Raw genomic sequence first — 14,764 nt, 5'->3', positions numbered from 1 at the left:
CACATATTTGCCACGAATTCAATATTTAAGGTAAATTTATTAAACTACAAAAAATTAAATATTCAATCGCTACATTCAAGGTGGATGCCCAGCAATCAATGAGAATAAAGTGGATGAAAATTCATAAAAGGTATCATATTCAAAATTTAATAGACAAAAAATACTAAATATTTTTTTTCATCTATCTTAATATTGGAGTATAAAGTTACTTGACACATATTAATGATAAATAATTATACATATCTCATGAAATTAATCAAAATTCTTGTGAGTTGACTTGAATAACATAGTTAAAAAATATATAATGAAAACAAACTTCAAAGATTTTTTATAAAGCAAAGCAATGTAATAAGAAACATATAAACTAACAGAAAGGATTTGTTACTCAAATAACATGAGAAGTTAGTTCAACTGCAAAATTATACAAGTAGAAACTATTAAATTTGAATCTTAAATTTATCTCTTGCCACCATGGTGTATTTAAAATGGAGAATAATCCCAGATTCTTTTCTTTAATACAGGGGAAATATTATACTTTGCTTCAGTTAGTAGGATGGCTTTTTTTACATTAAAGTGATAAAGGAACAGAATAATTTTACAAAGAGTTTAAAATTATACAGCAAAATCTTATACATAATTCAAAACTCTTTTATAAAATAGTGACAAGGAGTGAAAGATTAAGAAGAAATATTGGTATCATCGGAAATTGGGTCGGCATCGATCCGATTATCAGAAAAATCATCAGCTTGGATTTGATCAAGCACGAGAACTAATCCCATGGCGAAGGCACTATCAAAGCCAGGCTTTATTGAGAGTGAGAAAACGTCCTTTCCAAGCACCACATGAGCACAAGCATCCACTTTCCGTCGAATCTCAGCCACCGATACCTTGTCGGCGTTGAAGAATGTGCAGTTTCTCTGTGCAAATGATCCTTCGATCTGATACTCTTCCGGTGGATTGCTGTATACCTCCACCGTCACGTTAGATCTTCCGATTATTGAAGATCTACGCACGCTGAATATCGGCTTTTGCCCTTCTTCTCCTTCCCCTAAATAACCTTCCCACCTGTTATGCAAACTCGGCCTCTGTTTCCAAAAAATTGCACCGAAATCAGAAATTGTTATAATTGAATTACCGACTCAGACTTTTTGCCCTAACTTGCAAAATCAGAAAAAGTAACTATTGAGCTAGTGAGTATTTATATATCTATATACCTTACGGCGGACAGTGAGAAGGCATCTTCCAGTAGCGTCCATGAGAACGAGCTCAGTAAGGTCATGAGAATCGCGACCGTACGAGTCGACTCGGAAGAATACCTGGCCTTTGCTGTCGTAGGCAGTGAACCCATCGCCGGTGAAGAAAAGAGAAGTTTTAAGAACAGTAAGATTCGTCTCTTCACTGTAAACAAATGCATCTTCAACAACAACTTTACTCTTCATTTTCTTCTTCTTTTTTTTGCTTCAAATCTGACTCTTGAAAGGAAAGAAAAAAAAACTTACAATTCTGAGAAATCAAAGAAATGACATGAGATATTTATCAAGTGTAGAGGCCAAAAGGAAGGTCTGAGAATAGGTACAAAACTAGCTAAGAGACATGTGGTGTGCATTTATTAGTAAACTGCCCCTGTCTCTAAAATCGGGCATACAACGAGTAGAGTAATTTAATACTACCATCATATTTTTATTTATTTATATTTGACTTGATATTTATTAAATTTTATTTTATTGTTATTATTAATTTTAGATTATCTAAATATTAATAAGTAATATTTACTATCAAAGCTAAAGTCAATACAAAATAATCAATTATTTACTGATTTTCTAAATTAAATAAATAAAATTTAACAATTAATCATTATATATTGAATAAATAAAAATAAACTTATGAAATACTTACGAAACTCTAATTTCCAGCTTTTTGTACATATGTATCAATATTTTAATTCAGTCAATTAAATTATTGCATGTTGTATTATAATACTAAATTTATTGATATTTTCAAGCACGTATATGAGAACCAAATATTGTGGAGATCACATATAGCCAATAGTATAATATTCAAATCTCTACTATAATCGGACGGACGATATTTACTCTTGTACTCGATAATAAGAGGTCCTGTAACCAAATATTGTGGAGACCACATATAATAAATCAAATCTCTACTGTTAATAGAATATATTTATGATTGTCCTTGATTATAAGTAAGAGGTCCAATCTAAATACTATTCGTAGTTCAATATTTCTAATCTCTTCATTTTGAATTATTTATCTGATTTTTATCAATATAAAATTTAAGAAAGTCGAGAATAATTTTTATTCTTATAATTCTAAATTAATATATGTAGAATATATTAAAATATTATTTAATATCATGATTGTAAACATATTAAGTAAAAAATTAAAATTAAATAATTTTCAGAAAAACTAAGTAAAAAAAGTTTAAAATAAATAGAATCGTCTGGGTCCGGGTAACTTTTTTGGTAGCAACCTTATGTAGCTCGTTCTAGTGGGAAGAATAGTATACAAAGTGTCACGCCCCAAGAGGGTATCCTAGACGTGGCCGGCACTCGAAAATCATTGCTGGCTTCAAGCGAACCACTTGGTCCAATCACACTTTCATTCAGTCACATTCTATCAGCGGAAGACTCAACTCACAAGAATACTATTCATAAATAAGGCCAGAGGCCAACCACAAATCCAATCAACAACTAGTAAGAATGAAACTAGTCAAAACGAAACAATCAACATCATCCACACTCTAGTCTATGAAGCCTCTATAAACAATCTAAGAGGTGTCAATGACAGGTTAATAGCTACCACAATTCAAAATAAAGGAAAACAAACTCAAAGTTAAAAAATAACTGCGGTATCGTTCGAAAACAGGAAGGACTCACCAACTAGCTGGAAGTTAATCGATCTTCAACGGTGTGCTTGTTGATGATCTCTAATACCTGTCTCTGCATCATGAAACAATGCAGGCCAAATGGCGTCAGTACGTGAAATGTACGAGTATGTAAAATGGCAGGATGAAATATGCATCAGGGTAGGATCAAATCAACTCAGAATCTCAACTAAAAAGAATGAACAACTAAATCAAGATGTTCTAGGTTTAAACAAGAATATGATTTAGACAAGACCAATCATACACAACCCAATCCAATCTATTCCAATCCGACTCAGCGTACTATCAAGACTTATATGTGAGTTTCTCTTATCCGACAACTATCACTTATGAGCCAGTGATAGTACAACAAGCCGACGTTGTTGCCACGTCCGTTCATGCCTTGCCAAGGTAGGAACGAATCAACAATCATGGATCTACAATCAATCAAGTCATATCATATTAGGACAGTAATTTGGGAAACATCCGACTTTAACGGTCCAATCCTCTCCTACGTTTGGTGATGTAGTTATTAGGTTCGAGCTATTACACTCTTACCTAATTCGGTGCTCGATACTTCTCCCAAGACTCAATGCTCATAAAAATCCATCCAATCATTTTAATCTAATCATATCGATAAGTCTCGTGTGGACCCCTATTAATTTATCAATTTTATCACAATCAAACCTTTCAACAAATCATACTATCCAATTAGTCCCAATTACATCTTTCAAGAGTAGTTAGATATACTTGTATGACAACAATAAGTTATGTTCCTATTTTATGCCATTCACATTCCTAGCTATCCCAATTCGTGCTTTTCATTCCAATCAAGACATATACATAATCATTTACAATCAATATATATAGGGCTACAATTTATGAAATATCATGTAAAAAGTAATTTGTTCAAGAATTCAAGCCATGAAGATCATCAATCAATTAATAGTATGTAAAGGTATTTTAGGGTTTTGGAAAAATTCATGAAAACGTTCATAGAGGGTTCAAGTCTTTCACAATTTCTATCCAACACATCTATGGGGCATATGGAAGAACTCAATCCATATTTTAGGTTAGCCTTACATATCTTAAAAGCTCCATAAATCTTGATGAAAAATCTTAACTTGAAGAAGAACAATCAAAAGACCCTTTCTTGAATTCTTGGATTTGTTTTCTTGAAAACTCTATGGTTAGGATTTAAGATTTCTCTTAGCGATTCATGAATAGATGAAGAAGTTTGGTTTGGAAAGCTTGAAATCTATGAAGAAATTACCTTGTTGAAGAATCTTGAAAAAAAAATCCCTAACTTGATGTTTTCTTGAAAATTCTTAAGCGTTGATGTTTAGAAGTTAATGAGAGGGTTTTAATGAGGAAAACTAATTTCTACAAGTTTAGGGACATTAGAACAAATCCCCAAAGGGTTATAGGACAAAAATACCCTAAAAAAAATAAAGGGGGCGTCGTTCGTATTAGGCAGTGGAGTCCGTGTCCTCTCCGCGTCGCAAATCCATCGCGGACTTCTCCAGGATAGAGCGTCTCTAGTAAAATGGTCATAACGTTTTACTCTGAACTCCAAATGAGACAAAATTGGTGGCGTTGGAAAAAAAACTCAAATACCATTAATTTGATAGGTCATGGTCCACCCAATTCATTATATTTTAGGAGATATGATTATTTGAAGTTGATCCTTATACGGACTCATCAGAAAACTTAGCCGATAGAAATTTTTTGGACTCGACTTGGTGTTAGGGATCCCTTATGACCCTAAAACACATCTAATACACTTCAAATACTTAGGAATTGATCCTAACTCATATATACAATTTGAAGTCTTCGAGTTCAAGCATATATGCCTAGGAAGAATGGTCTGAATCTTAGCGTTTAGATTTTCAAGGTGTAACACAAAGTTGGTAAGTTTATTAAAGTCAGAAAAGGAGCATACATCAAAGACATTTATGGAAACTAACAATCCTACTTAAGGAAATATTTGCTGTCTGCTGAAGAATTTCCCATGACCATATTCTATTTACTTGCGTCTCATTATCAATACTAAACCTATTATATAAAATAAAGATTTTACCACCGTTGGAATATATCTAAGATAAGAAGATATATATATATATATATATATATAAAGAAATAGTGGATAATGTAGTTTACTAAACCCATCTATAATAAAATAGACATGTGTCAAACGACTAATGCAGTCAAAAATGTAAATGGAAATATATTGTATACGATAAGTATCTATTTTAGGGATTATCATGCACATTTTAAATTATGTATATTTAAGAACAAAATGAAAATGACGCAGATTTCCAACATTATCATAAAAGACATAAAAAAAATTAATTGATTAAATTGGCAACCAAGAGAGCGACGCAATTGTATGCAGATGCAGGTGTTACTATTTTTTTAAAGAAATTGTACATAAATAATACTAACCAGCAGTGGCTTTTTGCATCCAAAACAGATTCAGCCAACTGCCTCTTTAGTTTTTTTTTTTGCCTTCCCTTTCCCTTTTGATTAAGAGACGTTTTCAAAATAACGAGTGATAGTTTAGATATATTTATCATACTTTGATAGTGATATGAAATTAAAAAAAAAATTAGATGTTTTTTTTTGACATATAAATCTAAATTAATCTCAATTGAATTTTATAAAGATAATTATGAGCTATGCTACATAGTGGAAAATAAATAAAGGGAAGAATTGATTTCTTTAGGCCACTAATAATTTTTTTAAAAAAAATTATGATTTTCTATAAGAGATTTTCATTTTTGAAAATCATAGAAACCTACATATTACATAATTAAGTATTCTTCAAAAAAAAATTGGACAAGTGCAGGAGGAGGAAAATATGTATCTGTAATAAGTTTACCATATTAATTTCTTTGTTGAATTTGGGATGCGTGCCAAGTGATATAACATTGATTTGTGTTCATTGGTTATGAACAAATTCGGTTAGGAGTATCACCCCCGAATGAGCCCTGCAGTGCACGATTCGAATTTAGTCTGGTGACTTAAAAATATCGTGCAATAGGCTATAGTTGACAAAATTTTCACCAACTATGGACATCAATACTCAATAGTGTTCATAACTTGACTTGGAATACATGGTGACTTTGTAATCTCTACATTCAAATTTCAACTGTAACAATTTCTAGATTGATCCGTTTAAAAGTGGGCAGACTTTGCTAGCTTTTGGTTTCAAATATTCTTGACAAATTATTTTCAAGTGAAATTTTGGTGAAGTTTCATCATATATTTCAATAATTTTTCTCAGAAATATTTGACTATTAAAAAATATATAATTTATACTCGTAAGTTCTAAAAATTATTAAAATATTCATAAATTTGTATTAGCATTTTGTAATGAATATAACATAACTGATAACAACTAACAACAACAAAATAACAATATCGGAAAAAGCAATACATTAATCACATACTCAAACTTATCACTGATTCAGTTGAAATTATAATGCATTAAAAAAAATCCCTTAATCTTGTCACTCAAATTATAACTCAAACTTTTTTTGGAGGAGGTAGGTAAATTTTGGTTGGAATAAATAAATGATGGTGTTTTTTTTATAAAATATAAAAGTTTGGAAGAATTTTTAAACATTTAAAACTTTCCAAATACTAAAACTTAACTCAAATACTATTTTTTTTTTAATATTTGAAAACTTAAGATATTATCAAATATATTTATCAAATTGTATGACCAGACACCATTTTTCAAAATTATTTATGACCAAAAAGTTGTGCTACTCTATTTTTCCCTTTCTTTTAGATCAACTGACTAAATAAGATTGGAAAAATTCTTAAGACAAGAACATATATGGTTGTAGCTGGGAAGCCCAATTTCAAATGTATGGAGCACCAATTTGCGCGTTGCCCAATTGACCCTCCATGTTGGAATTTTGGACGTTTTCTCACTTCTCTTTGAAAATATTTTTATAAAAACGTGTGGCAGGTGATGTTGAAATTTTAACAAATACACGATGATTATGTATTTGTTAATGCGAGTTGACTTCTCAGATGGTCACTCAATTAATTGGTACTATCATAACAAGTTATTTTTCTTGTTCAAAAAATTAGAATAAAAAAGAAAATATTTATAATTCCATACATTATTTTCTATCTCTATCCTTGATTATTTATATCTGGTCTTGATTTCTCAAACTCATATTAAATATCAATATAATATATTGGAAAGTTTATAGATCCTTTAAAAAAATAGAGAGACAATTTCTTAAAGACATAATGAAAGATCATACGCAAAATGTGCGCGGAAAGTAATAAAATAAGAGTTGCTCATGCTTTTTTAGTTTGCCACTTTATAATTTGACAGGTATGGGATGAGATATTTATAATGTTTTGGTGGATAATAATTTGGGACAATGAGAAAACAACAAAAAACAAAAGGAGGAACCGGTAAAACATCAATTCAGGGAGCATTCGGCCTAAAGAATCTTTCTTTTTACAGTTACCACACATTACCATCATTGGCCTTTCTTTTTTGGGTAAAAAATCTCTTGAGCAGAGTAGATGTTAACTCCAGATTTACCTGATCAAACAAACATTTTAGTGAGTCTTGCCACATGGCCTTACTTTTACTTCTTCATTTGATAAACCAAGAGATAATTATCATTTCATACAAATTTTATCTTTATTATTAAGTGTATTATTTATTTTTCCAACATTTTGTTGACTTATAATTATATATAGGAGTGATATATTGAAGGTACTATCTTACGTATTGCTTCTAAAGTATGTATCTAAGTCAAATATAAACGAGTGAACATAGACATTGGAGTAGTAAGCTTCTAGTACTACTACCAATTCTAGATCTAAAATCAAATGAAACCAGGTCATTAATTAATAACTAAGTTGGTAAATTAGATGATCATTTGTCTATAATAATACTGTTGAGTTGGACTATTTGTCTTAGAGGTGTTCAAAATCGAATTGAAATCGCTAATTCAAATTAAAAAAAATTATTTATCGGTAGTGGACTATTGATTTAGCGGTTTCGATAATAGTTTTGATTTTTTTAATTATAGGGTTATCGGTTCTAAATGGTTGGAAGTTTTTTTAACAGGTTAACCGTTAACCTAATAGTAAATTAATAAATTATATTTATACCATTCATTATACAGAGTCTTTAACTTTAAGGTTTAGTTTCATATTTTTATTTCTGACGTTCAGTAATTCTACAATGTGCTAGATTTTGCTTTTGAAAAAAATGCAATCTGTCAACTTATGTGCATATCGATAAACTGAAAAGTGAAAACCGATAAATCAATATCTTAAATGTTCTATAGTGATTTAGCATGTCGATAAATTGATAACCAATAAGTCGAATCGAAATTTTAAAATCAAAACCAAATCGATCGTTACTCATTTCTAATTTGTCCCCTATGCTTTTTGTTGAACAGTGGAATTGTAGGCCTATTCTAATGGGCCCAAACGAGAAAACTCTGTTCGTCAAGGCCCAGTAACTAAAAAGTATGGACATTGTAATTTGTTTGGGCACACAGGATTTTCTCAGAATACTGGGCTGGGCTTAGCCGGTGCTCGTTTGTTCATTTCCCTATTGCCAAACCAAAACCATAATCTTTGTAGCTTTCAGACTGGTCCAACTTTTGTTTTATCCATTAACCAAGCCTAGCCTTAAAGTCTCTACATGAGTAGTAATAGATCGAGTTATTGAAAATTAGGTACGGTGTGATATCTTACACATCAAATAGACAGAAAATAGCCGGATTTTATTATGCCTCTCTTACATAGATGTACCTCCAACAAAAAAATAAAATGGCCATATGTACATGTATTATATAACAATAGAAAGATGATGTATAATTATGTATCAAAAATGTATATTTATATATTTATAAACATGGTTATATAATATTAATATATAGTAACTGTTCATCTTTCTCAATGAGTTGATTTTTTTTTTCAATTTTGACTACTAAAATCTCCTCTAAACAGTCTCATTTTAGATATGAGCTCCTCTCAATGTTTCAATACTTTTGATATATTATTAACTTGAAACAATTCACGTTTGTAGCGGGTCGAATTTTAAAATTTGAGTTTCAATCCTTTTCAATGGCAGATTTTAATGGACATTCAACTCAAATCTTCTCTAAACAGTTTCAAATATCAGATATAAAATGCTCTTGGTGTTTTAATTCTAATAATATAAATTTTTCAGTCTCTTAACGTTTGTGACACAAATTAACATTTAATGACCGAATAAGTTGAGAAAAAATATGTTATTTAATTTTGGGCTGTTCTTTTCAATTTTTTCCCTATTTTTCTTGCTTCTCTCTTAGAATTTCTACTTCTTCTACTCTATCTTTCTTCCCTAAAATATCTCCATTAAAAGTCCATTACAATTGTGTATCTTCCATTTTAGGTAATTTGAACCCCACGTTTGATTTGTATATTGATTGCACGTACTCTTTTTTTAAAAAAATATTAAGGATTTTGAGGTTCTTTATCTTTAAGTTGAGAGTAACTGTTATTTATTAAGTTGCAAAGCCTATTTTGATAACGTTCAATTATATTTGTTAAGTTGCAAAGTAAAGTATAATTGAACGTTGCCAGAGATTACGACTTTGAAATATTGTATTAGTTGCTAATTTTTCATTCCAGCATCTTTAGGTCCATTGATATTCCAAAAGGCTCAAAGAAATAAATTTGGCAAATTTCCATTCTACCTTTATATTTTTCTGTCAAAGTTATATTTAAATTATGGTGCGAAATGCATTAACTGTGAGCCGTAAGAGTTTAGCTTATCTCGCAGGAACCTCCACATTTAATGCAGAATCCTCAAATGATCCTTTACTGGTTGGACTTGGCGACGTCGACGTTGATTGATACATAAAACAGATAAAATATCCTTTACATGCAGAAACACACTCATTTAATTTGACTGATTTTAATTATTGATAAAGAAATTTTTGATTAGTTACTTTTTGCTGTTAATAGTACGTATGGAAAATAAAGTGACATTTTCATAAAGATAAGTCATTAAAAGCCGAATCTCCAAACTTAAATTCCTGAATCACAATTTGCACACATCATTCAAACTTCCCAAAACATTGATTTGTCCTAGCTAGCTATAGTTCCCATTGATCCCTTCCATATCTCATAAGTTAGAAATGACACCAAATAGAAAAAGTAAAAAAGAAAAAAGGTCTTATCTCCTTTGCCTCCGTTTTTGTTTTAGTGCTGGACTGGGTACCTGACTGCAGCGGCTAGCAGCCTTTGCTGCTCTATCTGTAGTTAGCACGAAACTATGATCAGAACTATTTAATGCTAAAGATTCATTGCAATAATTTTTTATAGGAACTCAGGAGGAGTACTATCTAAATAACTTTTAGGCGTTGAATAGAACGTTGTTTTTGAACTTTGTGGATGATCGTAAAAATAACTTTATATTTTTATGACCAAACATGATTTTCCGAATGTAAAAAATACTAGTTGACAAACGGTCATTAATTACCTGGAAAAGTTCATGAAGTTTGTTCTTGAGATAGCAGTATTCATGTTCAAGCAACTCTAGAGCTCTCAAACAACTGCGAAAAAAGAAAAACAAAGTCTTTTGAGTATTAGTGGTCCTGGTAGGTTATTTATTTATTTAAAAATAAGTAAAAATTAGGTACCCAAGTCGGTTATTCTGCTCGGAAGCAACGCGAAAGGCGACGCAGACGTTTCTGACGCGTTTTGCACCAATGCTTGAACTGCTTCCTATAAACTGATTCAAATGCACTCCCATTTTCTTGTAGTCCGAAAACTCTCTGTCCATCCTGTTTTTTTTTCGCCATATTAAAAATAAGCTAAATCAGTAAAAGTGGAGGGAAAAAAATGTAAAAAATACAAACTCAGAGGTATATGTAACCCATCAAAAAGACTATTGAACTTTTTCCACCTTTTTTTTCCCACGCTTGATAAAAAACATGCCCACAATAAAGTAGTAGTAAAATTGCTTTTGTGACTTCACCTCTATATATTCAGCGTAATTCAAAAAAAACATAGAAAAACTATTTTCAATAACTTGAAAGAACGTCATCAGTCTAGCTCGTCATGACTCGATCATGACTTTAGGCAGAATTGGTCTTGGCCGAACTCAAAATGATGCACAGAAATAAAAATAACTTACAACAAGGATCTGAGATTTCGCAAGAGCTTTTCGGACTCTTGGAAATAGATATTGACAACTTCGGAGACGAAATTAGGAGAGGATTCATCTTGAAGCTGTTGAAGCTGCAAAAATTGCTCATCCAATACTCCCTATTTTAATAAAAATAATAATAACATTTAGTACGTGTAGTAAAAACAAAAAAGTTTCAAAAATAATAATAGCAAAGTATTTGGGACCTGGTGAAAGAGTAACGCGAGCAAGCGATTCATATCAGCTCGCAAGCGTTGGACGCCGAGACCAAGCATCCACAAAGGTAGACCCGTTTTGGCTGCTTTTTGTAAATGAGAAAGACCAAAGGAATCGTCGTCGTCGTAGTAGTAGTAGAGAAGAAAAAAAAGATTGAATTAATTAAGTCTCAGGCTTTTTTCCTAAATGTGGGGAGGAAAGAGAGTTGCTTTCGAGAGGAGTGTGTGTGTCGTTTCTTATTTCAGGGTTGTAAAAATGGCAGTCACAGTAAATGCTTTAATTTGGTTGCAGTCAGTTCAGGTGAGGAGTGAACACTTATAAAGGATGACCATCTGGCGGTGAATTGACCCCACCTACTCTTTTTCACCCAATTACCTTTCTAATTGGCCCTAAATAATTTAAGCAATTCTATTAATTTATTTTGATTTGACATTCAAAGTAAAAATAATCTTGTAATTTTAAATTTAAGATATATAAAATGTATAAATATCTTTTAATTTTAAAAAAGATGTTATAGTTATTCAATTTATATATGACAATAAAAAAAAATTTCTTTATAAAATTTGGCTTTAGATTTTCAAACTTATTGATTCAAATATCTTTCTAAAAAATAAATAGCGATAAATGGGCAATCGAGGTGAATGTGGGGAATAAAGTAGACCGGATGGCCTAGTCAGGATGGTCTATATATAACCTACAGAGTGACTGCAGGATTAGAGGGTGGCGCAAGCGTTTTTTGGTGCTGGAATTAGTTGGGGGTATCTGGTGGTTTAAGTGGTGACCTGCAACCCCGTACTGAGTCAGTCTCCCCTCCGCGTGCTGTCCGCTTTTCCTGTAATATGCGGCCTTCTTAACCTTCCTCTCTCTCCCTTTCACCCGACAACTCCCTCATCCCTCTGACTCCTTTCTCCCATTACCTTTTTATTTAACTGCCTCCTCTCTCCATATATCTCATATTTGGCACAGAATTATTTTTTAAAAAAGCTTTTGTAATGTATGGTTTTGAATTTTTTTGTGTCATTATAAAATTTTATTAAAAAATTTAAATACATTTAAAATATAAAAATGGAGAGTACACTAATTTTTAACTTGGTCTTATACATGAATGTGTCATTTAAAATATAAAAATGGAGAGTACACTCAAGTAGAGCATATCAAATTGGCATGATACATGAATGTGTCATTTAACTTGGTCTTATTTCATATTTTTGTACTCTAATTTTGAATGTGCACAAATAGAGACTTAAACTTGTATAAAGCTGAATAAGTAGACATACTAGTCGTATGTGGCATAATATACGTAGGACACAAATTGTCATGTAGGATGTTCCGTAGGATATGTGTGTTTATTTGTTCAACTTTATATAATTTTAAATGTCTATTTATGTAATTTCAAAATTGAAAGATATAAATATAAAATGAGGTCAAATTAAAAAGTATATTGATGTATTATGCCTATCAAATAAGCACTGAAAGAGTTTACAATAGTAAAAAAGATATGTTAAAATGAAAAAGAAAAAAAAAACAATATTTACATTTAATAATATAAAGAGTTAGTTACGGAAAAATACAACTAAGACAATAATGCTAGCAAAATTGACCAGCGTTTTTTTAATCTTACGAAAATTGGAGTGGAGCGGTGGTTATAAAAGAATTTTCATTATCAAAAAATGCATGTTGCGGAGATGAGAATGTTGAGATGGATGTGTGGACATACTAAGAATGATAAGATTAGGAATGAGATTATTCGGGAAAAAGGTAGGGGTGGCCTTAGTAGCAAACAAGATATGAGAAGCAAGATAAGATGGTTTGGCATCACTACTAAAAAATGACGAAAAAACGACGGAAAGAAAAGCGACGGACTGCGTCTATGGTAAAAAGCGACGGACAAAGGGACACCGTCCGTCGATTATATTTTTATTTTTTTATTTTTTATTTTTTATTTTAAAAAGCGAGGGATGGTGACTCTAAGTACGTCGCTTTTTTGGCGGATTTTTGCGTAAAAAATATTTTTCATTAATAATTAATTATTTAATATAAACGGCGACGCCGTCCGTCGCTTTCAATAAAAAAAAAAATTCATTTAAAATAAGCGACGGAGTCCTTCGCTTATTTTTAATTTTAATTTATAATATTTTTTTATAAAATTTTATTTTATTATTTTTTATTTTTTATTTTTTTTTAAAATAGCGAAGGACGGCATCGCTTAGTCTATCGCTTTTCTGGTCAAATTTTTTTAAATGGAGCGACGGACTTTGCGACGCTGTCCGTCGCCCCCTACTAAATATCAACCACAGGTTCTCCCATTTTTTTTATTTTTTATACTCTCTTAACTCTCTCTCTCTCACTCTCTCTCACTCTCTCTTCGATCCCCTCCCCTAAACCCCGACCCGGACGCTCATCCCACCTCCGCCACAGCGCTCCGCCGGCGTCCCTCCCTCTCTCTCAGGTACTCCGTCCGACCCTCTCTCTCTTCTCTTTTTCTCTCCTTGTTAAACTTAGTTAGGGTTTTATTTTTTTGTAAATTGAGAAAATTTTGAATTGTTAGTTAGTTTATTTCATTTATGTTGTTGAATATATGTTGTTAACATAGTTAATTTGTAACATTGATTGTGAATTAGTGAATAAAAAGCTATAGCTTTGATTTTAGGGTTTTACTTTGAATTGGGGTATTTTGAATTAGTTTGTGATTTGGATTTTTTGGAGTTGGAGTTGAAGTGTTTTTGAAGTCATAAAGTTACTAACATTGTTAGTTTGTATATTTAATTGTGAATTAGTGAATGAAGATTTTTGGGTTTTAGTTGAATTGGGTTTTTTTGAATTAGATTGTAAATGTGGGTATTTTTTAGTTTGAATTGAAGTATTGTTGAAGTTAAACATTAGATTTAAGAAGTAATTATAGAAGTTAATTAGAAGTTAGAAACTTAGAACTTATTTAGAGCTTCTAATTACAACTTAAAACTTAATCATAATTTGTATTGAATTTAGAACTTTGAACTTGAACTTTAGGCCGGATTTTTTAAGTTGAACTTAGAATTTTTTTTGGTGTAGCATTTACTTATTTGAACTTAGGTTGTGAACTTTAGAAATTGTGAATTATTTATATTTTTCATGAAGTTATTAACTTTGGTTTCTTGAATTGTGGTTTTTAAGAATTAATTAAGTTCAAACTTTAGAAATGTTGAATTATTGTAGGATATATGAACTTTAAATTGTGAACTTTCAACTTAAATTTTGAACTTGGAATTTATGATTTTTTAACTTGAACTTAGATTTTAGAACTTGAATTTTAGGATTTTTGAAGTGCTTAGGAACTTGTTTGGTTTGTATAAATTCTCAAATTTAGATACTTGAACTTTAATTATACTTGAAATTTGAAAGTTTGTACTTTAACTTAGAAAAAAACCAACTTCAACTTTAGAAATGTTGAACTTGAGAATTCTTGAATTTTTCAAGTATATCCATGTAAACTTTAAG

At 31.1% G+C, this 14,764-nt stretch overlaps 2 protein-coding genes across 2 annotated transcripts; both read right to left on the bottom strand.

The window, feature by feature from the left end:
• Positions 1–442: 442 nt before the first annotated feature.
• Positions 443–1,581, bottom strand: LOC129894952 (protein LURP-one-related 12). Its single transcript, XM_055970549.1, has 2 exons — positions 1,215–1,581; positions 443–1,085 (listed from the first exon to the last, which is right to left on the bottom strand). Exons 1-2 carry the CDS (start codon positions 1,437–1,439, stop codon positions 678–680), a joined length of 633 nt encoding a protein of 210 aa, XP_055826524.1. The 5' UTR covers positions 1,440–1,581; the 3' UTR covers positions 443–677.
• Positions 1,582–9,927: 8,346 nt separating this feature from the next.
• On the bottom strand, positions 9,928–11,594 carry LOC129896057 (pseudo histidine-containing phosphotransfer protein 6). The gene is made up of 5 exons (XM_055971875.1): positions 11,278–11,594; positions 11,060–11,190; positions 10,563–10,706; positions 10,403–10,475; positions 9,928–10,176 (listed from the first exon to the last, which is right to left on the bottom strand). The coding sequence occupies exons 1-5, from the start codon at positions 11,344–11,346 to the stop codon at positions 10,123–10,125; spliced, it is 471 nt and encodes a 156-aa protein (XP_055827850.1). The 5' UTR covers positions 11,347–11,594; the 3' UTR covers positions 9,928–10,122.
• Between the last annotated feature and the right edge of the window lie 3,170 nt (positions 11,595–14,764).

The sequence above is a fragment of the Solanum dulcamara genome, chromosome 7 (genome assembly GCF_947179165.1).
Source record: "Solanum dulcamara chromosome 7, daSolDulc1.2, whole genome shotgun sequence".
Classification (NCBI taxonomy): Eukaryota; Viridiplantae; Streptophyta; class Magnoliopsida; order Solanales; family Solanaceae; genus Solanum; species Solanum dulcamara.
The sequence above is the reverse complement of the archived record's forward strand: the minus strand, read 5'-3'. Positions and strand labels throughout refer to the sequence as shown.

Bases quoted from the DNA above. Each gene is read 5' to 3' on its own strand.
- LOC129894952 (XM_055970549.1), bottom strand. From the start codon at position 1,439: ATGAAGAGTAAAGTTGTTGTTGAAGATGCATTTGTTTACAGTGAAGAG. The intron at 1,086-1,214 runs GTATATAGATAT...TTTTGGAAACAG, and splicing joins TTCTCACTGTCCGCCGTAAG to AGGCCGAGTTTGCATAACAG.
- LOC129896057 (XM_055971875.1), bottom strand. From the start codon at position 11,346: ATGCTTGGTCTCGGCGTCCAACGCTTGCGAGCTGATATGAATCGCTTG. The intron at 10,707-11,059 runs GTAAGTTATTTT...AAAAAAAAACAG, and splicing joins CGAAATCTCAGATCCTTGTT to GATGGACAGAGAGTTTTCGG. The intron at 10,476-10,562 runs GTACCTAATTTT...CTTTTTTCGCAG, and splicing joins GAGCAGAATAACCGACTTGG to TTGTTTGAGAGCTCTAGAGT.